Raw genomic sequence first — 23,203 nt, forward strand, 5'->3', positions numbered from 1 at the left:
TAAATCCATTTTAAATGATGAGTCTGTAGCTTCTGATAATGTATAGAATAGGAGTTGGTTCCACTTGTCATGAGAAACCCATGGGGCTCCTGAATGGTTTTTTTTATAGTTTTTTTAGTTCTTTTTATTCTTTCTTATAAATAAATTTTAATAGTTATAGCAAACTTACTGAACATTCATCTCAATGTTTGCAATTACAATATGTTCTGTGCAGCTAAATAATTTAACAAAGGAGAACACAATTCTAGTTGAGAAGTTACTGTGTAAGTACTATATATTTATCTTACGTATTGCTAAGATTATGTACAACAACATAGATGGTGACAACAAAGAGATTCTATTTTCCAAAAATGATGCTATCAGTGCTACCTATGCAAAAACATATGAGGAAGCAGTCATAGGGTCATTGGATAAAAGTCTCCAGGCAGGTATTCCTTGGATATTTTTTAATTTGTATTATACGTGTCTTTGTATGTCTTTAGATTGAAGGGAAAGTAGGGATTGCAATGTTCTTAGTAATACTGGCCACGGGTCAGGATAGATAGCCATGGGATTAGGCCAGAGACAAAAAATAGGCATTGATTTAGGTGCGCACAGGAATAAATAGCACTTACATCACATGATATGTGTAAGCTTATAATTTTTATGATGTATTTCTCTGTATAATTAATTAAAATGATTATCTAAGTGTGTGCACAAAAACTACAATTCAATCAACTCTAGAACACAAAAACAAATAGCTCAGTTTCCATACAAAAACATAAACATATAACTAAAATTCAAAAAAAAGTTAAGAAATCCACACTAAAATAGTAGCTCAGTTTCCACAAAAAAGTTAAGAAATCCACACTAAAATTGACCAATAGCTCAGTTTCCATACAAAAACATAAACATATAACCAAAATTCAAAAAAAGAAAAAGAAATCCACACTAAAATAGTAGCTCAGTTTCCACAAAAAAGTTAAGAAATCCACACTAAAATTGACCAATAGCTCAGTTTCCATACAAAAACATAAACATATAACTAAAATTCAAAAAAAAAAAAAAAAAATTAAGAAAAGCATACCTTTAACTCTGATTCGAATGGAGGAAAAGAATGAAGAGAAAGGCAATAGCAATAAACCTAGAAATTGAATAGCCGTGAAAAAAAAAAAGCATCGTGAAAGGTTTATATATATAGTTATAGAGTCCTAATCTATATAGAGTTCGGATTCAGGAAAAAATATAGGTTTATAAGATAATAATACCTGTGGGCCGGTCTCGACAGGCTGGGTCGGTTGCATTGCCGACCGACCCAGCCCAGTTTCCACGGGCTGGTGAAGAGTGGAAACTGAGCGAAGTGGATATGGGTATAGTGGGATTTGTGGCCATGGGCTTGCCGTGGAAAGGAAGAAGCAGAGGATCGGTCTGTTGGGTCGGATCGGTATCGGGTTGTTGGGTCTTGCCGTGGAAAGGGAGAGGTAGCAAATCGGTGAATTGGTGCTTTGAAGAAGGTGTCGTTGGGTCTTGCCGTGGAAAGGAAGAGGCAGAGGATCGGTCTGTTGGGTCGGATCGGGGAAGAGGCAGAGGATCGATCTGTTGGGTCTTGTCGTGGAAAGGAAATGGCAGAGAATCGGTGTTTTATTTTCGTGTGGGAGGAAGGTAATGGCAGAGCGTCAAAAGAGAAGGCTTTCGTGTGGGAGGAAGGTAATGGCAGAGCATCAAAAGAGAAGGCAGTCGGGTAGTGTTTTATTTTTTTTGTTTTATTATTTTTTATTTAATTTTTTTTTAATGTAGTGCTGACGTAGAAAAATGTGGAAGCTTCAAAAGCTTCGATTATATATATATATATATATATATATAGATAATATAGAAATAGTTAATCCATTAAATTTTTTTGAGGAAATAATACATTCATTATCTTGATTATGTGAAAATACTAGATTCTTTTCAAAAACCATAAGAATTTTGCTAATAATAATTGTTGATCAATACTTATTTTTATATTTTTTTTCCCCAACTGCAAATGGGCTTGAAACCTCAAGTCCAAAATGGACTAGACGAGGCCCATTTGGGTTGACAAATGGGCTTGCTAAAAACACGGTTCCAAACTAGACCCCAATGCTTGACAAAGAAAAAGACCAGGGTCACGGAGCTATTCTTGGTCAGGTCTTCTTTGTCATGCCATAAGTCTACTCAAGATATTTCTTGTAAATCTGTGGTGGAGTTTGCGTAACAAGGACAGGTCTTTTTCTTTTTATTATTTATATATTTATTTTATGTGTGAAAAATAGGGATTTATTTAATATTTAAAAACAAGGTATATCATATTAGGTTTTGTGTAGTCTAGTTATGTTTGATCTGGATTATGATCAGACCTGAAATAAAATTGCTTTGGTAATCAATGGAGAATTATCTGAGACTTAGTCTATAAAGTGGAAGTTGGGGTCGATAGGCCCTAGTTGGAAACTGTTGTTTTGTGTGTTGATTTTTTAGAGAGAAAACTATGCTGACATATCTTTTATATATGTATATATATGTATTTTTTTTTTCTGTGAATGGTGAAATTCTTCTGTATAATTCTACGGACGTAGGTAAATTATCAAATCATATAAATATTATTTTATATGATTGTTTTCTTTATCTTATATTTTTTCTTTATTTTTAAATCTCACACATCTGAACATTTCGTCCATATTTCCTTTACGTACAGCCATTAGACACTCGTAGTTAGTGTCTACTTACAAAATGAACCATGGAGTACTCTCTAGGAGTGCATTTCTGCGAAAGGTCCCGCATATAATTACAAGAAACAAAAGATGGACATTGATGGGATCGACGAGAACACGTTGTAGTGACGAGGACACAGTAATGACGAGGACATCCCTTGATGACGAACAAACCGTCATTGACGAGGAGATGAAAGTCATTCAATGGTGCTAGTAAATAACCTGGGCAGTTACGAAACCAGTAAAGCAAACCGTTGAGGACTAATAAAAGCCCCATAATTGGGCTTGAGGCGTTATGAAAGAAGAGCATTTACACTCCAACGGCTAGCAGTCTAGCTCACAGGTATAAAACTCTCACATTTCGCAGCATAAGGTACGATACTACAATTCTGAAAAGATACTTCTTACTGCTAGTTCTATAAACATCTTGATTGCTCTAACTTTGGCATCGGAGACGTTGTGGCAGGCACCACACCGGTGACCATCCTTCTTGAAGAGAACCAGACGCTGACGGGAAGTTCCATCTGCCTCCTGAGACTGACGAGTTTGCACCTCATCAGTTTGGCGCCGTCTGTGGGAACGATTTTTCGGATTCACATTCGAAAACGTAGCTTCCATCAATTCTCCATATCCAGATGGAATCCAACCCAGATTCAGCAACCTTGGCCCAGCAAGTTCAAGCCCTTGCAGCCACCATTGAGGAACTCACCAGACAGAACCAGGAAATGAAGCTGCGGCTCCAGTAGGTTCAACAAGCTCAACAGGAAGAAAACCGGTCCAAGGGTAACACGGAGGGAGAGGGGGATAGCCAGCAGAGGGAAATCCCCCGGAGACCAACTACTCCGGACGAACAGAACTCAGATCTTCTTCGGGAAATGAGGAAAGAGATGGACGAACTAAGGAGCACTATCAAAGAAAAGACGGACCAGAGTGTAGACAAAATGGTAAGGGCTACAGATTCGCCCTTCACTGCAGCAGTACTTGATTGCCCCGTGCCGTCAAAGTTTCGCCTGCCTCAATTAGAGCCATTCGACGGACTCAAGGACCCTCAGGATCATCTTAATACCTTTAAAACGACTCTGGGTCTCCAGCAGCCACTTGACGAGATATTGTGTCGTTCCTTCCCTACGACTCTCAAAGGAGCTGCAAGAGAGTGGTTTACTAAGTTACCAAACTCGTCCATAGACAACTTCGATCAGTTGAGTAGTGCTTTTTTGCGCCACTTCATAGGGGGACAACGCCCAAGGAGACCAGTAGATTATTTACTCACCATAAGACAGGGAGAGAAGGAGACTCTAAGGTCATATGTCAAGCGATTCACCCGGGAAACTCTGGAAGTGGACGAAGCTGATGACAAGGTGCAGCTGACGACCTTCAAAGCAGGGTTGAGATCCAGAGACCTTGTGGCCTCTCTTACAAAAAACCCCCCGAAGACAATGGCTGAGATGCTCCTGAAGGCACAAAAGTCATGAACGCGGAAGATGCTCTAGCTGCCATAAAAGATGTTGAGAGACTAGGGGACAAGTCCAAAGGAAAAGACGACCGCAGAGGGCAAAAGAGAGACAGACCAGAACGTCGGAACAACGACGGGAATAGAAGGAGAGACGACAAAAATCCTCGTCAAGTAAAATTTACTCCTTTGGTTATGCCTGTTGACAAGATTTTCACGCAGATCAAGGACGAGCATTATCTCAAATGGCCCAGGCCATTACACTCGTCCCCCAACGTACGTGACAAGAACAAATATTGCCGGTTCCATAGAGACCACGGTCACAACACAGAAGAATGCAGAGACCTGAAGGAACAAATAGAGGAATTAATACGGAAAGGAAAGTTACAGAAATATGTAAAGAAAAGAGAATATGGCAAGTTCAGAGACGACAACAGGACCCAACATGAATCCTTTACTCGGGATGACGACCACCCGTCCCAGCCTCCACGCAAAGTGATCGGGGAGATAAACACGTTCACGGGAGGACCATCCTCAGGAGGATCATTTAGATCACTCAAAAAAGCATGCCACAGACAGGTGAACAGCGTCCACACCATGCCTCCGTCCAAGCACCGATGAACATACCAAGACATGTCCTTTAATGAAGAAGACGCCAGGGGAGTAAAGCAGCCTCACAACGATCCCCTGGTCATAGTACTGAATATAGAAGGGTTCAATACCAGAAGGATCCTTATTGATAACGGGAGCTCAGCGGATATCATCTACCTCCCAGCCTTCCAGCAGCTGAGATTAGATCCAAAAAGGCTCCGTCCTTTTGACTCTCCGCTCGTCAGCTTCAGTGGAGACAGGGTCTACCCCAGGGGAATAGTGACTCTGACGGTGACGGCAGGGACCTACCCATTGTAGTTGACCAAACAAGTAGACTTCCTGGTGGTAGATTGCCCTTTGTCCTACAATATCATCATTGGGAGGCCCACCCTAAACAAGTGGAAGGCGGCGACGTCAACCTACTGTTTGAAGGTGAAATTCCCAATAGACAGCGACGTGGGTGAAGTGAAGGGTGACCAAGTCCTGGCAAGGGAATGCTATCAAGCCATACTGGCAAAAAAGGAAAACCACACGTGGACGATTGAAGAAAAAGAGGAGGACGGGATGGAGACCCTGGAAGCAGTAGAGTTGGTAGAAGGAAATGTGGACAAGACGACCAGGATAGGGACGACGCTAAGCCCTGAGATGAGGACGAAACTCATAAAATTCCTTAAGGGGAATCTAGATGTCTTTGCATGGAGTCACGAGGACATGCCAGGCATATCTCCAGAAGTCATCCAGCATAGGCTGAATGTGGACCCCAGCAGGAAGCCCGTTCAGCAACGACGAAGAACCTTCGCTCCAGAACGAGATCAGGCAGTTGCAGAGGAAGTAACCAAACTCTTGACGGCTGGATTCATCCGGGAAGTATATTATCCAGAATGGCTCGCCAACGTCGTCCTGGTAAAGAAAGCAAACGGAAAGTGGAGAATGTGTGTAGACTTCATCGACCTGAACAAAGCATGCCCAAAGGACAGCTTCCCTCTACCAAGGATAGACCAGCTCGTGGACTCCACCGCCGGACACAAGCTACTGACGTTCATGGACGCCTTTTCAGGGTACAACCAGATAAAGATGGCTGAAGAAGACCAGGAGAAGACTGCCTTCATCACAAGCTAAGGACTCTACTGTTACAAGGTGATGCCTTTTGGGTTGAAAAATGCTGGAGCTACGTACCAAAGATTGGTAAACAAAATGTTCAGCCAACAGATTGGCAGGAACATGGAAGTATACGTGGACGATATGCTCGTCAAGAGCAAGGAGGAGCTCTCTCACCTGGACGACCTGGAGGAGACTTTTGCAACCCTGAGAAAACACCAGATGAAGTTGAATCCAAGCAAATGTGTTTTTGGGGTAGTCTCGGGTAAGTTCTTGGGATTCATGGTGTCCCAGAGAGGAATAGAAGCAAATCCAGAGAAGGTACGAGCTATCATCGACATGGCTTCACCCAAGACCGTCAAGGACGTACAAAAACTTACAGGAAGGATAGCAGCCCTGAACAGGTTCGTCTCTAGGGCCACAGACAAATGCCTGCCCTTCTTCAAAACCCTCAAGCAGGCTTTTGCTTGGACCGACGAATGCGAAGCAGCGTTCCAGGAGCTGAAGCAATACCTGAGCAGTCCACCTCTCCTGAGCCCGTCCAAAGGAGGGGAGAATTTATACTTATACCTGGCAGTGTCAGCCTCGGCAGTAAGCGCAGCCTTGATTAGAGAAGAATGCAAGAAGCAACTCCCGGTGTACTACGTCAGCCAAGCCTTTCAAGGAGCTGAGTTCAGGTACCCAAGGATCGAAAAGATTGTGTTTGCACTTATAGTAGCCTCGCGCAAGCTCAGGCCGTATTTCCAGTCAAATCCTATCCTTGTGATGACGGATCAACCAATTAAAAAATCAATGAACAAACCAGAAGCAGCAGGGAGAATGGTCCAATGGGCAGTCGAACTCAGCCAATTTGACATCGAGTACCATCCAAGAGCAGCTATCAAGGCACAAGCTCTGGCTGACTTCATCGCTGAATTCACTCTGCCAGACGAAGATGGAATTACAGACGAAGTTGATAAATGGACAATACAGACAGATGGTTCGTCAGCCCAAAAGAGAGGGGGAGTAGGGGTCGTCATAACCACCCCCGACGGAGAAGTGATGAAATATGGGGTTCAACTGAAGTTTCCAGCCACCAATAACGAAGCCGAGTATGAAGGAATATTGACGGGCTTAAGGCTTGGGAAAGCTCTTGGGGCCAAAAACTTGTTAATCCAGAGTGATTCAAAGCTGATAATCGGACAGATCAGTGGAGAGTACGAGGCAAAGGAAGAAAGGATGCAGAAATACCTTAAACTGACAAGGCAACTAACCCAAGAGTTCGACACCGTGGAGTTCGTCCAGATACCAAGAAGCCAGAATGTTGGGGCCGACGAAGTATCAAAACTAGCGTCGTCAGAAGAAGGAAAGGCGAGCACAGACATGACAATAGAGATCCAGAAACACCCGAGTATTGAAGAGGTGGCGGCGTTCTCCATCCAGAGCACAGGCACCTGGATGACGCCCATAATATCCTTCCTCCAGGATGGGCACCTACCTCAGAATACTGACGAAGCCAGAAAGGTGAAGAAGAGAGCAGCCAGGTTTACGATCCTGAATGACGTCTTGTACAAGAGAGGCTTCTCTATGCCTTATTTAAAGTGCGTCAACGAGGACGAGGCCAAATACATCCTGGAAGAAGTACATGAAGGAATCTGTGGCGACCATGCCGGCTCCAAATCCCTAGTAAACAAAGTGGTAAGAGCAGGATACTTTTGGCCAACCATGCAGGTGGACGCTGCTGACATCGTCAGAAGGTGCGACAAATGCCAACGATACGGGAATGTGCAGCGGCTTCCAGCAGAGAGAATGACGACCATAGCTTCCCCATGGCCATTTGCACAATGGGGAATCGACATCGTCGGTCCTCTGCCCCAAGGTAAAGGTCAGGTAAAATTCCTTCTTGTTGCTATTGACTATTTTACAAAATGGGTTGAAGCAGAGGCCCTAGCAACGATCACTGAGGCTCGGATCCAGAACTTTGTGTGGAAAAACATAGTATGCAGGTTCGGGATTCCCTCGACGATCATATCAGACAATGGAAGGCAGTTCGATAGTCAAGGCTTCAGGGGATTCTGCTAAAGCCTTGGGATCAAGAATCAGTTCTCATCCCCAGGGCATCCTCAGGCAAACGGACAGACGGAAGGGACGAACCGGACGCTGCTCAAGATTATCAAGACCAGACTGGACGATGCGAAAGGTGCCTGGCCAGAAGAACTACCAAATGTCCTATGGGCTTACAGAACCACCGCCAGAACCCCAACGGGAGAAACCCCCTTCAGGCTTACCTATGATACAGAAGCAGTAATCCCAGTCGAAGTAGGGGTCGCAAGTATCAGGCGTGGAACCTTCAACAAAGAGATCAATGACGACGAATTACGACTGAACCTAGATTGTCTAGACGAAGTGAGAGTCAACGCATCCAGCAAGATGACGAGGTATCAAAGGAAAATGGCCAAATACTATGACAAACGGGTCAAACTGAGACGCCTGGACATAGGGGACCTCGTCCTACGCAGGACCACCATGGCAACTAAAGACCCTACCCAGGGAAAGCTAGGTCCTACGTGGGAAGGTCCCTACCGAGTCATTCACTACTCAAGACAAGGAAGTTATCACCTGGAAACCATGGACGGACAAAGGCTCCCTCGACCATGGAATATTGAGCATTTAAAAAAGTACCACCAGTAAATGTAATAGACAAAGGCAGTCGCTCTTGAATTCAATAAAAAATTCTTATCCCTTGATGTCTTTATGCAGACAGGTCCAGTCAATTGTGAGTCAAACTAACAAGAGTCCACCTTGACGAGTGTATGTCACTGACGACAACACCAACGAATAAGATAAAAAAGGCTAAGTGATAAGATTCCGCCAAGACGGATGTAAATCACTGACGAGGCCCGAAGTGACGAAATTCCTTAATAGGATGTAAGTCACCAAAAAAAAGGCTAAGTGATGAGATTCCGCCAAGACGGATGTAAATCACTAACGAGGCCTGAAGTGACGAAATCCTTAATAGGATGTAAGTCACCATAAAAAAGGCTAAGTGATGAGATTCCGCCAAGACGGATGTAAATCACTGACGAGGCCCGAAGTGACGAAATTCCTTAATAGGATGTAAGTCACCATAAAAAAGGCTAAGTGATAAGATTCCGCCAAGACAGATGTAAATCACTGACGAAGCCCTAAGTGACAAGATTCCTTAATAGGATGTAAGTCACCATAAAAAAGGCTAAGTGATAAGATTCCGCCAAGACGGATGTAAATCACAGACGAGGGACATGCGAATAGCAAAGTCCCACTGAACGAACCAAGGACACTGGCGAACCAGCAAGGAAAAGAGCAAAAAGAAAAAGAAGAAGGATAGACATCTACAACAAAAGATAAAGGATGACGAGCGAATCACAAGAAATTTGCACCAAGTACCAGCTCAATACAAGGTACGCTAAGAAGTTTATACTAAATCACGCACATGTGCACAAACATAGATAACAGTGTAACAACAGAAGCAGATAAACATTAAATCATAGAAAGGCCCAAAAACATAGGGCAATTATCCTTGTTCTCATAACAGGACCAAAAAAGTATTGTTCTGAAAATGGAAATAAAAACAAGAAATTTTATACATCACCAAAAAAGGGCCTAAAAACATAATAGGCAAATATAAGTGATAAATTTCCTAAGGATCAAGCTCGGGCGTCTGGGGCGTCAGTAACAGTATCGGCAGCAGCCGGAGTGTTCTCAGCGATAGGAGCATCGTCAGCAGCAGGGGCATCACTGTCAGGAGCAGAAGGTTGGGCAGCCTCGTCAGCAGCCATCACTTGATCCACCACTTCTAGATCTAGACTTGGCAGATCAACCCCTGTGGGGTACTTGACGAGGTACTGGCGGAGGAGTTCGAATCCCTTGAAATACCAACTGAAAAGTACAGTGGAATACTCCTCCGTCTGCTGAAAGGCCTCGACGGACCTGGCAGCAACTGTCTTCAATTTCTCCTTGGTCGCCTGAAGCTGGTCATCCTTCTCCAGATTCAGCTGACGCTCAACCCTTAAGTCAGAGTTAAGAGCCTTGACCTTCTCCTTCAAGGTAGCAGATTCGTCCATCGACTGTATAAGGTCCTTCTTCAAAGCTGAATTCTCCTTCTCCAGAGCCTCCATCCTAGAGGTCAAGGAGGCCACCCTAGCCTCCTGAGTAAGACACTCAGAAGCCAGATGGAGGCTCTCCCCCAACACCTGACGAAGCAAGATAAGAACGTCAGTAAAAAAAATAATAATAAAAGAGGAGACCAAGGAAAAAGTTATGAACAGCCTTACCTGCATTATCTTGTGGACGTGCTGACTCGCGACGACATTCACAAGAATCCCAGAAAAGACCTTCAGGTCCTCAGCTTTCACAATGTTGTGTGCCCGCTCTACAGCCACACCCTCATCATCAAATATGGACGAGCCTGTTTTCTCCTTCTCTTTGTCCTTGGCTGACAGCCTCGGCCTCTTTGATGATGGAGTTGGGATTTCCTCGACAGAGGTGGCAGGCGAAGCTACTCGGGCACCCTCTACCCCCGGGACAATCGGAGTAGCATCCACGGCGGATGGACCCTTCCCCGTCACGCGAACTACTTTCTTGCCGATGCTAGCCAAGGGTTCGTCCTTCTTGGCTCTCATTTTGGCATACATGTCCTTGTTGAATTTGGTAGTCATCTCTAAAAAAAAAAAAAAAAAAAAAAAAGGAGTTAAGAAATCCAAAAATACGCGATTAAAGGCTGGACGAAGCAAGACACTTACTCTTCTTCTCCTCGATGCTGATGCTGCGCAAAACGTAGGGAGACGGATCCGGGCCCAAACAATAGAAAGCAAGTGTCCGTGGGTCCAGGAGGTCGTCCCAACTCTCAATCGATTGGGAGTATTTGATTGCCTTTTGAAGACGTTCCTGGTATTTGCTCTTCAACTTGGGACGCCTTTTTGCTGCACAAAGAAATGAGTAAGTGGTTAATGACGACCAAACATGCAAGGCAAAAAATAAACAGACGAGAAGGAACATAGACGCACCTAAATTTGGGGTTCCCCACCGACGAAGTAACCTTGGGATATCACCCCAAGCCTCACTGGAAGGGGTCTCAAAGTCATCCCCTGACACGAAAACGAAACGGGACTTCCAGTACCTTAATGACGAGGCTAGACCCTTAACGATTCTAGTCCTCCTCGTCCAAGGGACTAGTTCGTAATACCCGAACTCCTTTGATTCTTTCAAACGATAGATATGGACGAGCTCACTCACTTTGATCAAATCCTCGTTGGCAGCCAGCCAAATCTCCATACAATTAATGACTATCCTCCAGGAGTTCGGCATGAGCTGCCCGGGGGCAATGCCAAAGTAATCCAATAGCTCCATCACCAAGGGATGGACGAGAAACCTAAGCCCGGAGGTAAAAGCAGCCTCGTAGAAGCACACTTCACCTGGGAAGAAATGGCAAGCCCGATCCTCAGGACCAGGCTGACGAACCCGGACCCGTGCAGGGAATTGGAACCTATCTCTAAACCTGGCCACTGTATCAACGTCCAGCCCACACTCTTCGTTGAGAGCATAAAAAGCCCTAACTTGACGAGGGGTAGAGACGGCTGTATCACCCTCGATCGGACCACCGCTAGACGACAACCCGGTGTCTAACTCACTAGATCTCACTTCCGACATTCTCCTCGTCTCTTTTTCAAACCAAGCCAATGACTGGCCTAAAATTGGAGACAGCTCCCCCAGAACCACACTCAACCCACTACCTTCGAAAAGAAAATCCCCTATCAAAGGAAAAAAAGTCCCCGGAGACACCCAAGGCCGCCCCTAAGCGAGCAAAAAAGAAAGAAACTGAGGGGCAAGCTACCCAAACCTCAGAAGAACTAACCATGAAAAAGGAACCCAATCCTAAAACGCCCAAACCCAACAACAGCAAAAGACAAAAGAAAAATCAGGAATTTATAAAGGGCTCGTGAAGAAAATAAACCGAGGGATCGAAGAAACAACGTACCTTGGAAAAAGGAACAGTCGAGGGCGAAAAAAATGTGTCACCGGAGAAATTTGTCGCCGGAGCAAAGTCAAAGTCACTGGAAGGAGATCGGAGTGATAGCAGAAACAAAACAAAAGGGAAAAATCAGAATGAAGGAAAGGAAAAGTTTTTTAAAACCCAAAAACCCAAGGAAACTGAAAAGCAGCGGGAAACCCAAGAGGCATGCCATTAATACCCCCAATTAGCAGATGCCGCGTGGCCACGTTCCATACCACGCCGCCATCCCTCATTAAATTCGAAGCGGAACCCCAAGTGTCACAGACAACTCAATGAACGAAACCTTTCACCTTCTGTGGCCCTCACGACACGTCACTGACGACCACAGAAGCTGGGGGGCAATTGATGGGATCGACGAGAACACGTTGTAGTGACGAGGACACAGTAATGACGAGGACATCCCTTGATGACGAACAAACCGTCATCGACGAGGAAATGAAAGTCATTCAATGGTGCTAGTAAATAACCTGGGCAGTTACGAAACCAGTAAAGCAGACCGTTGAGGACTAATAAAAGCCCCATAATTGGGCTTGAGGCGTTATGAAAGAAGAGCATTTACACTCCAACGGCTAGCAGTCTAGCTCACAGGTATAAAACTCTCACATTTCGCAGCATAAGGTACGATACTACAATTCTGAAAAGATACTTCTTACTGCTAGTTCTATAAACATCTTGATTGCTCTAACTTTGGCATCGGAGACGTTGTGGCAGGCACCACACCGGTGACCATCCTTCTTGAAGAGAACCAGACGCTGACGGGAAGTTCCATCTGCCTCCTGAGATTGACGAGTTTGCACCTCATCAGACATTATTCTAAGTTGGCTGCTTTACTCCCTTTCTCTTTTTGCTAGTCCGTCTGCAACTGATTGCCTCGCGGTAGGTATAATGTTGACGGACAGGTCGTCTCTGTCATGCCATAACTTTTTTTTTGATGGAACTCTGTCATGCCATAACTACTATGCCTTCTTCCTTGCGATTCCTCGCTATGACATGCTGGTCCGCTGGTGTAGACGTACTATGCAGTACTATTAGTGATGTCATATGTCACGTGAATCACTCCATTTTCCAACCCTACCCTAATAATACGCTAACGCTAGAACCCCACATCTTTTGTGTGTAGTCTGAAAGAACTGTATTCCACGCGCGGTCTAATAATTATACATCATGGTGCCAAGTAGTGGATAGATGTGATAAATTAGTAAAAAATATGGCAAGAAATAAATAGGGTATAAGGTAAAAAAAAAAAAAGACCAAATAAAAAAACCAATGAAGAAAATTATGTGGAGTTGATTATTTTATTTTGGGCTGAGGTGGAAACTGGGAGCTTCAACATTATATGAGGCTTTACCAATTTGCAGTAGAATGAACCCAATTCGAAGTAAACAATATATTTTGATTATTTTCTATTGTTTGGTACTAATGTTATTGTTGTGATGTTTACTCAAGATCTGCAATTGAGGAGGGAGAGTCTCCTTTTGGGATGTTCTATTTTACACCAATTTTGGGGTTTGTTTAGAAACTGTGTGATGTTTAAGCTTTGGCTTACTCTACTTTGGAATAAAATGTCACGTTTTAGCTTAATTGGATGTTGTCATTAGGATTGCTCATGTAAATTAAATATTAATAGCTTCAAAGGTCACAAATTCAACCCCTGGTTTGATTGACTGTTTGTTTTTATTGATCACCTCATATGACCATAAAAATTGAATTCTATTTTGTCCTTATAATCAGTTAATGTTCTAAATGTTTATGGCCAAGTGACTTGCATGTGACCGTTAATTTTAACCATCAATTAGGCTACGAGGTACATACATGGAAAAAATTTCTAGGACTAGCACTGGAAGTTAAGCTCGCAACTGTGCTTATTTAATTTTTTTACTTGTACACTAAATTTGTTCAAGAAATATCAAGGGGCTCACCGTCCATTGCACGCCTCTGACTAATAGTACTTGAATATCAAGGGGTTCGAAACATCACTATTCTTGCACTAATTCTCTTCTTTCCCTAGCTATAAATTTGCTTCTTCTTGAGCTGCAAAGCAACCAAACACACAGTTGTACCATTTCAAAGTCTAGTTAACCAGCATTTTAGTTAAGCGAAAGCCTTTTCAACCACATTGAATGGGGCTTTGTTCACACCTGAGTTCCGCTCCACCATCTTCATCTTTTTCCATGCACACATTTATTCTTCTCTGGTGCTTTGGCTTGTTCCTCACCTCTGTGGTTGGCGGGAATAATGAGACAGACCGGTTGGCATTGCTCGACTTCAAAGCCAAGATTAGTAAAGATCCTCTCGGGGTCATGAGCTCTTGGAATGATAGCATCCATTTTTGCCAATGGAAAGGTGTTTCCTGTGGTCGTCGACATCAAAGGGTCACTGCGTTGGACCTGCACTCTCAAAAACTGGTAGGCTCTATATCCCCGAATGTTGGAAATTTAAGTTTTTTGTGGAAGCTAAACCTTGAAAACAATAGCTTTTATAATGAAATTCCTCCAGAAATTGGCCGTTTGCACAGACTAGAAATCTTGCTATTGAACAATAACACAATAAGTGGAACAATTCCTTGCAATTTATCCAGTTGTGCCAAACTCAGCTTGTTTCATTTAGCTGGTAATAATCTGGTTGGAGAAATCCCCACAGAGCTTGGCACCTTGTCAAAGCTCCGAATCTTTGCTATTCATAAAAATGTTTTGACGGGAATTATCCCACATTCTTTTGGAAACTTATCATCTCTAGAAGGTTTTTGTGCAGCTTATAATAACCTGGGTGGGAGTATCCCTGATTCTTTTGGCCAATTGACCAAACTTAAAATCTTTGCTGTGGGTTCAAATAGGTTGTCTGGTACAATTCCTCCCTTATTCTTCAATATCTCTTCAATAACAAAGATTGATGTAGCAGTTAACCAAATCCAAGGGCATCTTCCATCGGACATAGCTATCACTCTACCAAATTTAGAAACATTTACCATAAGCAACAACCAGTTTATTGGATCTATCCCTATTTCAATATCTAGTGCCTTGAATTTACATGTACTAAATTTGGCCGAGAATAAACTAACTGGAAAAGTTCCTTCTTTAGAGAAGCTAAATAGAGTGAGGTGGTTTTCCATTGCTGAAAACCAGCTTGGAAATGGAGGAGCAAATGACTTGAGTTTTCTTTGTTCTTTGTCAAATGCTACCAACCTAAGTGATTTGGAGATAAATACCAACAACTTTGGGGGGGAGTTGCCTAAATGTATTGGCAACATCTCAACCAGTCTGACCTTTTTCTATTTGAATAATAATAAAATATCTGGAAATATTCCTGGTGTTATAGGGAATCTGATCAACCTGGAGGATATAGAAATGTGGAACAATAAGTTTTCAGGTAACATCCCCTTTATACTTGGAAACCTTCAGAAATTACAATTTTTGGATGTATCCCAAAATAATTTCATTGGGAACATTCCATACTCTCTTGGAAATTTAACAAATTTGTTGGAGTTGTATTTAGGAGACAATAATCTTCAGGGAAGCATCCCTTCCAGTCTAAGTCAATGCCAAAATTTGATGACGTTTCATCTTCCCCGTAACAATCTTAGTGGTATCATATCCTCGCAAGTTATTGGTCTCTCATTTTCACCAAATAGCCTTGACTTGTCTGGCAACCAATTTACTGGTGTCCTTCCCATGGGAATAGGAAATTTGAAAAATTTAGAACATTTGGATATTTCTGAAAATAAGTTGTCTGGTAAAATACCGGCAAGTCTTGCAAGTTGTGTAAAGCTAGAATTTCTAGCCATGAGAAAAAACTTTTTCCAAGGGGTTGTTCCTTCATCTTGGGAATCATTAAGAGGTCTTGAACATTTAGACTTTTCTAACAATAATTTTTCTGGCATGATCCCAAAATTTTTGGAGAGCTTTGATTTCTTACAATTATTGAATCTATCATACAACCATTTCGAGGGTGAGGTACCAACAACTGGAGTATTTAAGAACGCAAGTGCAACTTCAATTCAAGGAAATGGTGAGCTCTGTGGTGGCGTACCAAAGTTTCAGCTTCCTAAATGCAAATACAACAAATCAAAAAAGAAGTTGACTCTTATTGTGAAATTAATAATCGCTATACTTTCTGGGCTTTTTGGAGTAACTTTGATTCTATTGCTTCTACTTATTTGCTCTTTAAGAAAAAAAAGGAAGAAAAATACCTCAATTGATTCAGTAAATTTCCTATTGAATGTATCTTACCAAAGTCTCCTAAATGCTACCAATGGATTCTCTTCAGTTAATTTAATTGGTAAGGGTAGCTTTGGGACCGTGTATAAAGGAATTCTCGACCAAAGCGGACATATGGTAGCTATTAAGGTGCTTAACCTCTCACGCCGCGGAGCTTTCAAAAGTTTCATGGCCGAGTGTGAGGCTCTAAGAAACATCAAACATCGAAATCTTGTAAAGGTACTCACAGCATGTTCAGGTATTGACTACCAAGGTAATGATTTTAAAGCTTTGGTATATGAGTTCTTGGGAAATGGCAATCTAGATGAGTGGTTGCATCCAAGTCCAAGAAAAAATGAGGCTATTGAGGAACCGAGGAAGTTAAGTATTCTTCAAAGATTGAATATCGCCATTGATGTTGCGAGTGCATTGGATTATCTTCATCATCGTTGTGAAACACCAATTGTTCATTGTGACCTCAAGCCCAGTAATGTTCTTCTCAATGATGACCTGGTTGGACATGTAGGCGACTTCGGCTTAGCAAGATTCCTTCGTGATGTTTTCCAAGATTGTTCTATTAATCAATCAAGCTCCATTGGGGTTAGAGGAACAGTTGGTTATACTCCTCCAGGTAAATATATTTTACATTACTTAAATTTAATTTTCTTTCTTTTTCCCATAGTTTCCTACTATTAATTCAAGCATGAAATGATAGATTCAATATGGATGTATTGTATCTAGAAGATAAAATTAGGGCCGGCGAAATACAATTTGATGCCTAAGGCAATAATTTTAAGTGAGATTTTTAAAATAGTTAAATATCAATGAAATAATATCTATTTAACTTTTTTTTTTAATATTAAAGTTTTTTCTTATTTGAGATGCAAATTACTAATTCAGCTATTGTATTTAGGTTTTAGTGACGTCTCTTGTACAACTAATAATAATTATTTGACTTAATCAACACTCTCATATAAATTTTATTTTTGAGAAATAGTTTAGGGTTTCAATTGAATTGGATTTCTATTACTTATATTTTAGTGGCCTTCTTGGAGGTCTGAGGAAAAAAAAGAAAAAAAAAAAAATCAAAACCCACCTTTTTCCTCTTTTTAAAAATAATCTCTTTTTTTTTTTTTTTTTTTTTTTTTTTGATGTTGTCCTTGGGACTCTTTTATGAAATTTTATGCATACAGAACCTTGGGCCTAGGCTTAAAGTTGACCCTAGATAAAATTTGTCATAACAAATTTTCACTTCTCTTTATTTATTTTTTTCTCATTACCTACCATTGAAAATAAACCTTTATTACTTGTGAGATTTTTTTTTCTCTCCCTTCTTTTTCTAGTACAAATATTTGCCTATCTTACAACATATGTTACATGCAATTGCAGAGTATGGTATGGGAAATGAAGTGTCACTATATGGTGACATCTATAGTTATGGCATACTATTGTTAGAGATGTTCACAGGAAAGAGACCTACTAATAACATTTTTCAAGATAATTTAAACCTTCATGACTTTGTCAAAGCAGCTTTGTCAGAACAAAAAATTGACATTATAGATCCTAATCTTCTTTGGGAATGGCAAGAGGAAGAGACGAGGAGGATAAACAACACTCGAAATGAGGATCAAAATGGAAGTTCCAAAATTCAAGAATGCTTGATTTTGATACTTGGAATTGGAGTTGCTTGTTCTATAGAATTTCCAAGAGAAAGGATGAACATCAGTATTGCTGTAGTTGAGCTTCATAAAATTCGAGAAAGCATTCTTAAAACTAGTATTCAAAGACAACGAGTTTGTGCTACAGGTAAATTTTGTTTTTTCATTGATATATATATATATATATATATATATATATATATAGAATTTGGTAATGTATCCACCCACACCACTTGATCTAATTAACTTAATAAAGCCATTCCAAATGTTTAAGGGAATCATATAGCAATTAGAAAGCCGCTGTCCATCTTGCAAAACTAAAAAGATGGGAGCCACTTGAAATTTTATTAGTTCATTCTACTATACATAGGATTGGGAATGATTCCAATTACTCTTCCTCTTCTTCTCTTTTGTGTGTGTGAGAGAGAGATTTGGATGATTTCCATTATTAAAGAGACATCACAAGAAATTGGCTTACACCCCCTATTAATCTAGACAGAGATCCCTATAAAAGACATGAGCTTAAATTATCGGCACATGTACTAAATTTCTGTGATAGACACGTAAATGCTACAAATTTTAACTCATTAATTTATTGGAGAAATCTTGCTTGTTTAAAATTCCAAATTATTATGTAATCTCTCATATATATATATATATATATATAAAGAATATTTTTAAATAAACATAATTAGATGCACATAACATTTTTAACTAAGTCTAAAACACTTTCTCAAATAAACATATAGTTTATGGGGTAAAATGTGCATTCACATAGTCTAAGGAGGTAAATATTCATTCTCATAGTTTAGAGGTGTAAGTGTAAAAGGAGATATAATTTAGGGGATAAAGTGTAATTTCTCCAAAATGTCTTGCAAGGATGTTACTTGGTAAGAGTTTGCAAGTAGTTCATTCTTGATTGATTCATTAAATTAATTTTTGTTATTGTGATGCAATAAATTTATTTAATATTTACATTATTCAACTAAAGATATTAAGAAACAATTTTTAAGAACATGGTAAAAATAATTTTAATTGAAATTTACATTTGAACTAATATTAAGTTTTTGTAAGAAAATCTAGATTGTGTTTGTATATAGAACTATATATTTTAGTATTAGGTATTTATTATGATAGATATGTATTATATCTTCTAAGTAAATGGATTGCTAATTTCATAAATATTAAAGGGTAAAGTACACCACCCTCCATTGACGTTTATTGTAACGACACTCCGCACTTGAGATTTATATAAATGCAACAGCTAAGTCCGCCTCTCAAACTATGATTTCACTAATAGAAAATTTCATTTTAAAAATATATTCTTATTCAAATTTGGAAGAAATGACACTCCCCTCCCTTGAGATATGTATTAACTATTACATTTATATAAACCTCAAGGAATGAGTGTCATATGTCATTTCATAAAACATAAGAAGGGGAGTGTCATTTCATAAAACTTTAAGGTTGGTGTAATTTTGTAAGTATTAAATGAGTTTGGATTTCATAATTCCACAAATTAACTTTCTTTCATTTTAAATTTTCTTAAAGGTGTAAAAAAAAAAAAATGATACTTAATTTACCAATTAAATTGTAGCCTTGTAGGTAATGGCTTAATGAATATCTTTTAAATTGTAGGGGAACAGCTCAGTCACAAGTCACTACAACGTCATTTTCAGAAATTCAAATCTTATTATTCTAATTCATTGAAATTTATCTTCCTTTACCACAGGTGCATAAGGTTGATGACTTATTATGAAGGTAGCCAGCATAGTTTGTCAAGTTTATTGGAGCAAATAATTTGTGTAATTCAGCAATCATGTCTTCAATGTACTATTTTCGTTAATTCAACAATCATATTTCTGGCTTGGCTTAAAGATCTGATGTATTTTTTCTCTGTGGTTTCAATAAAAAGGCTTAGTATTTAGATGCCTAAGAAATTTAGATCTGCCTCTATTTGAAGATTTTCATTATTTGAATTAATTTGATTCATCGAAAAGATGTTCCACCACAATTTGTTTCTGTACTTTAGGTTGATTTAGCCAGTTTTTCTTAATTTATTGGTCTATGTTTTCCCCCTCCAAAAAAAAAAAAAAAAAAAAAAATCACTGTTATTTGTCAAATATTATTTAAAAAAAAAAAAAATCAATTAAAGATCTTTGTTGAGGTCAAAAAAATCAAAATGTTATATCAAGGCCCAAAACAAAGGAAAGGATTGAAATCTAGGGAAATTAAAGCATTTGGGCTTCCAATAAGAAAGAGGAGGGGTCCAAACCCATTAAGGGTCCATAAGGAGGGATCCAAATCCATGAATGGGCAACTTTCGGGCCCCATAAAATAAAGGAAGGAAAAAAAAAAAAAAAAAAAAGCCCAGCCTAGCCCTTACAGGTCAGAAAATCGCTGGGGAGCCCAGGAAAAGAATTGGGCCAGGATACCTGGGGATTCCCAAGTGCCTGGGATCCTCGGAACATGTAGTGACATCAGGTTAGGATAGAGACAGTTCAAGGGGGCATACCAAGAAACACAAAGAATAAGAACAGAGGTGTCCCTATCAACCACATAATGACGCAGAAAGGGGATCAGAGGGCTTGGGAACCAACAATTCATGAATAAGGGACTGGTACCTCGGGGAACCCAAAAAGAAGAACCATGAAGGAGGGTGGCTAGGAAACTTTCAACCTAGTAGAAAGGAATTAGCTCACTTGAGAAAAATGACAAAAGGGAAAGAATCCAAAAGGTGGGTTTGAAAAAGTGGAATCTAGAAGCCTTGGAGAAGGAAAGAACAAAAGCCAGCCTTTTAGGACCCTCCAGAACGGGAAAGTCAGCAAGAGGCCTTTTGAAGAAGGAACCTCAAAAGAAGAAAATAATGAGGAATAAAGAAGAGACCAACCACTAATGTTGCTAGCACAACATTGGTTCTGGTACTCAGGGGAGCAAATGGAGGGAATCAGTGGTACTCCTAAAACCTTAGAATGGCACTATAAAAGGGGCAGCAGCCAACAGTGAAAGGCATTGGGCAACAATGAATTAGAGTGAAAAATCCTTGAGAAAGATCTGTTAGAATTCAAAAAAAAAAAAAAAAAGAAAAAAAAAAGGAGGGAAAATACTGCCTGGTATCCTCAAACAGCCACTAGAGAACACACTTGGATTCAAAGGGATTCAAATTTTGTAAGTCTTAGAGGCCTGAAGAGCCATCTAATTATGTGATTTTTGAACTTATTTAGACTTTGTAACACGTTCTAGTGAGCATAGTGTATTACACAATCAAGAAAGCAACGAAGTACTTTACATTATTTTAAGGATCCCTAACGTTTTATTTTATGTTCTTTCTTTATCATTTCGTTCCTTTACTGTTTCTTGTTGTTCAATGTGTATATTTCTTGTATGTTAGCATGTATGTGTTGTAGGGTTCGTGCTCTGTGCACCACTTGGTTCGAAATCAGCCCAATTAGTTGTGGTGAACCAAGCCCAATCCCTTAAAACAATAAGCCCAGAATCCTTGTTTCTACCTGGGCCTGTGTGCTAAAATAAAAAAGAACCTACACATTAAGACGACTCCGCTGAGGATTGGGTAAAGGAGAGGGAAGAAATAGTCCCTTCGCAAAGCATGGCTCCAAGACCAAGGAAAAGTAAAGGTACCAATGTACCTCCTGCAGCATCTAAGCCTGTAGGAGAAAATGAGGTAGCTTCTAGGTAGAGGAACGAAGTACCTCTGGTGGAGCAGGAGTTCATCTTAGGACAGAGGCGTAGGGTGCAGGACCTAGACCCCATGGCTTGGATGGCAAAAATGATAAAAAGACTTACAGTAGGAGATCCGTATCCTCAAAGAACGAAGGACTCAAGAAATCAAAGATAATGCCCCTCTTGTGGTCAACCAAGATAGAGCCCAACCAGAAGGAGGGTCAGCAGTAGGAGGGGGAACGAACCCCCAGTATCTCACACTGGTAGATGTTAACGCCCTTTTAGAACAAGAAAGGGAAAAGCTCTCAGGGATCCCCAAAAAATTCTCTCGGAAATCCCCAAGCAATTCTCTCGGGATTCCCCATTCCCACTAGAACTCCTCTACAAGCCTTATCCCAAGGGATATGAACCCCCAAAGTTCCACCCTTTTGATGGAAGGAACGGAAGTGCTATGGAGCATGTGAGTAGGTTCATTCATACCATGAGTCCTTACGCAGGAGACAAGGAGTTGTGTCTAAGAGAGTTTGCTAAGTCCCTAGTGAATAGAGCATACACATGGTACATTACCTTGAGGTCAGCGTCCATCAAGACCTAGGATGAGATGATGGAGAGGTTTTGCACAAATTATTATCCAGGTGAAGACAATGTCACCTTCTAAAGCCTTCAGATGGTAAGGCAAAAGATTTAAGGATGTTTCTTTAGATTGCTATAGGGATCACGAAGAAAAGGAGTTCGTGGAGACCTACATATCTAACTTGCTCTTTGATTACATGCTTAATCTTGAAAATCTATGCATAACCCAGTTTGCTGACCTATTATAGAGAACTAGAAGGACAACGTTGACCATGAGAACAAAGAGGGTGCCAGTACCCCAAGTCATGACAGCTTTAGTAGGAGAAAAGAGGAAAAGCCCTGAAGGAAAAATGGCCGAGGAACCACCTGTGATCCCATGTACTATGGAAGAATTGAATCATGTTTTGGATAAATGGATTGGAGATGGAATTGTCAGGCCATTCACTATGTCTAGGCCACCTACTGAGAAAGAAAGGAAGAATCCTTTGTTTTGCAGGATTCATAACTATGTCAAACACTCTAGTAAGAATTGTTGGACCCTTTGAAGGCTTTTTCACAAAAAGCTTAGCGAGGGGACCTTAGAGCTCACCCAAAAGGAGCCCGAGGTGTAGAGGAACCCTTTGCCCAACCACAAAGGGAAAGGAGTGGTGGCTGTAGTAATCCATGGAAACTCGACAGAAGTAGAAAAACCTGAAGGATCCTTTCACCTTAGCACAGTTAAGACCCTTTAGAAGAGCCCTAAGTTGAGACCACTATTCAATCATTTGGGATTTGGGCCAAAAGCAAGAAGGATGGCCATGGAATCCCTCATGAGTATAACAGCAGATTCGGGATGAAATGTTTCACAGCATAATCCCATGCTAGCCGAGCTTATTTAGAGACAACCAATGTAATAACCTTCATGCGTGAAGACATGAAAGTTGAACATCCAGACTATCGTAGACCCCTTTATCTAATGGCCACCATAAATGGTGTCCAAATTAGGAAAGCATTGGTAGACATAGGGGCATCACTCAAACTTATAGCCCTAAGTATCTTGGAGGTTGTGGGCCTGATTGGTAGGAGGATCTTGGGGGCTCCTATGGAGATAATAGGATTTGGAGGAGTAGCAGAATTAACTGAGGGATATGTGCAGTTGGCCTTAAGGGTGGGCCCAATAATAGCCCTGACTAGATTCCATGTGATTAACTCAGAAGTTTCTTACCATGTTCTATTGGGAC

General features: G+C 40.8%; 3 protein-coding genes across 3 annotated transcripts; all 3 read left to right on the forward strand.

Moving 5' to 3' along the window:
• Positions 1-3,583: 3,583 nt before the first annotated feature.
• On the forward strand, positions 3,584-4,180 carry LOC115984804. Its single transcript, XM_031107805.1, has one exon. The coding sequence runs from the start codon at positions 3,584-3,586 to the stop codon at positions 4,178-4,180; it is 597 nt and encodes a 198-aa protein (XP_030963665.1).
• Positions 4,181-5,991: 1,811 nt separating this feature from the next.
• On the forward strand, positions 5,992-8,517 carry LOC115984805. The gene is made up of 2 exons (XM_031107806.1): positions 5,992-7,716; positions 7,930-8,517. The coding sequence occupies exons 1-2, from the start codon at positions 5,992-5,994 to the stop codon at positions 8,515-8,517; spliced, it is 2,313 nt and encodes a 770-aa protein (XP_030963666.1).
• A 5,311-nt stretch (positions 8,518-13,828) lies between these two features.
• Positions 13,829-19,699, forward strand: LOC115983614 (probable LRR receptor-like serine/threonine-protein kinase At3g47570). The gene is made up of 3 exons (XM_031106340.1): positions 13,829-16,702; positions 17,461-17,877; positions 19,462-19,699. Exons 1-3 carry the CDS (start codon positions 13,999-14,001, stop codon positions 19,467-19,469), a joined length of 3,129 nt encoding a protein of 1,042 aa, XP_030962200.1. The 5' UTR covers positions 13,829-13,998; the 3' UTR covers positions 19,470-19,699.
• The last annotated feature ends 3,504 nt before the right edge of the window (positions 19,700-23,203 follow it).

The sequence above is a fragment of the Quercus lobata genome, chromosome 4, assembly GCF_001633185.2.
Source record: "Quercus lobata isolate SW786 chromosome 4, ValleyOak3.0 Primary Assembly, whole genome shotgun sequence".
NCBI classification, from domain to species: domain Eukaryota; kingdom Viridiplantae; phylum Streptophyta; class Magnoliopsida; order Fagales; family Fagaceae; genus Quercus; species Quercus lobata.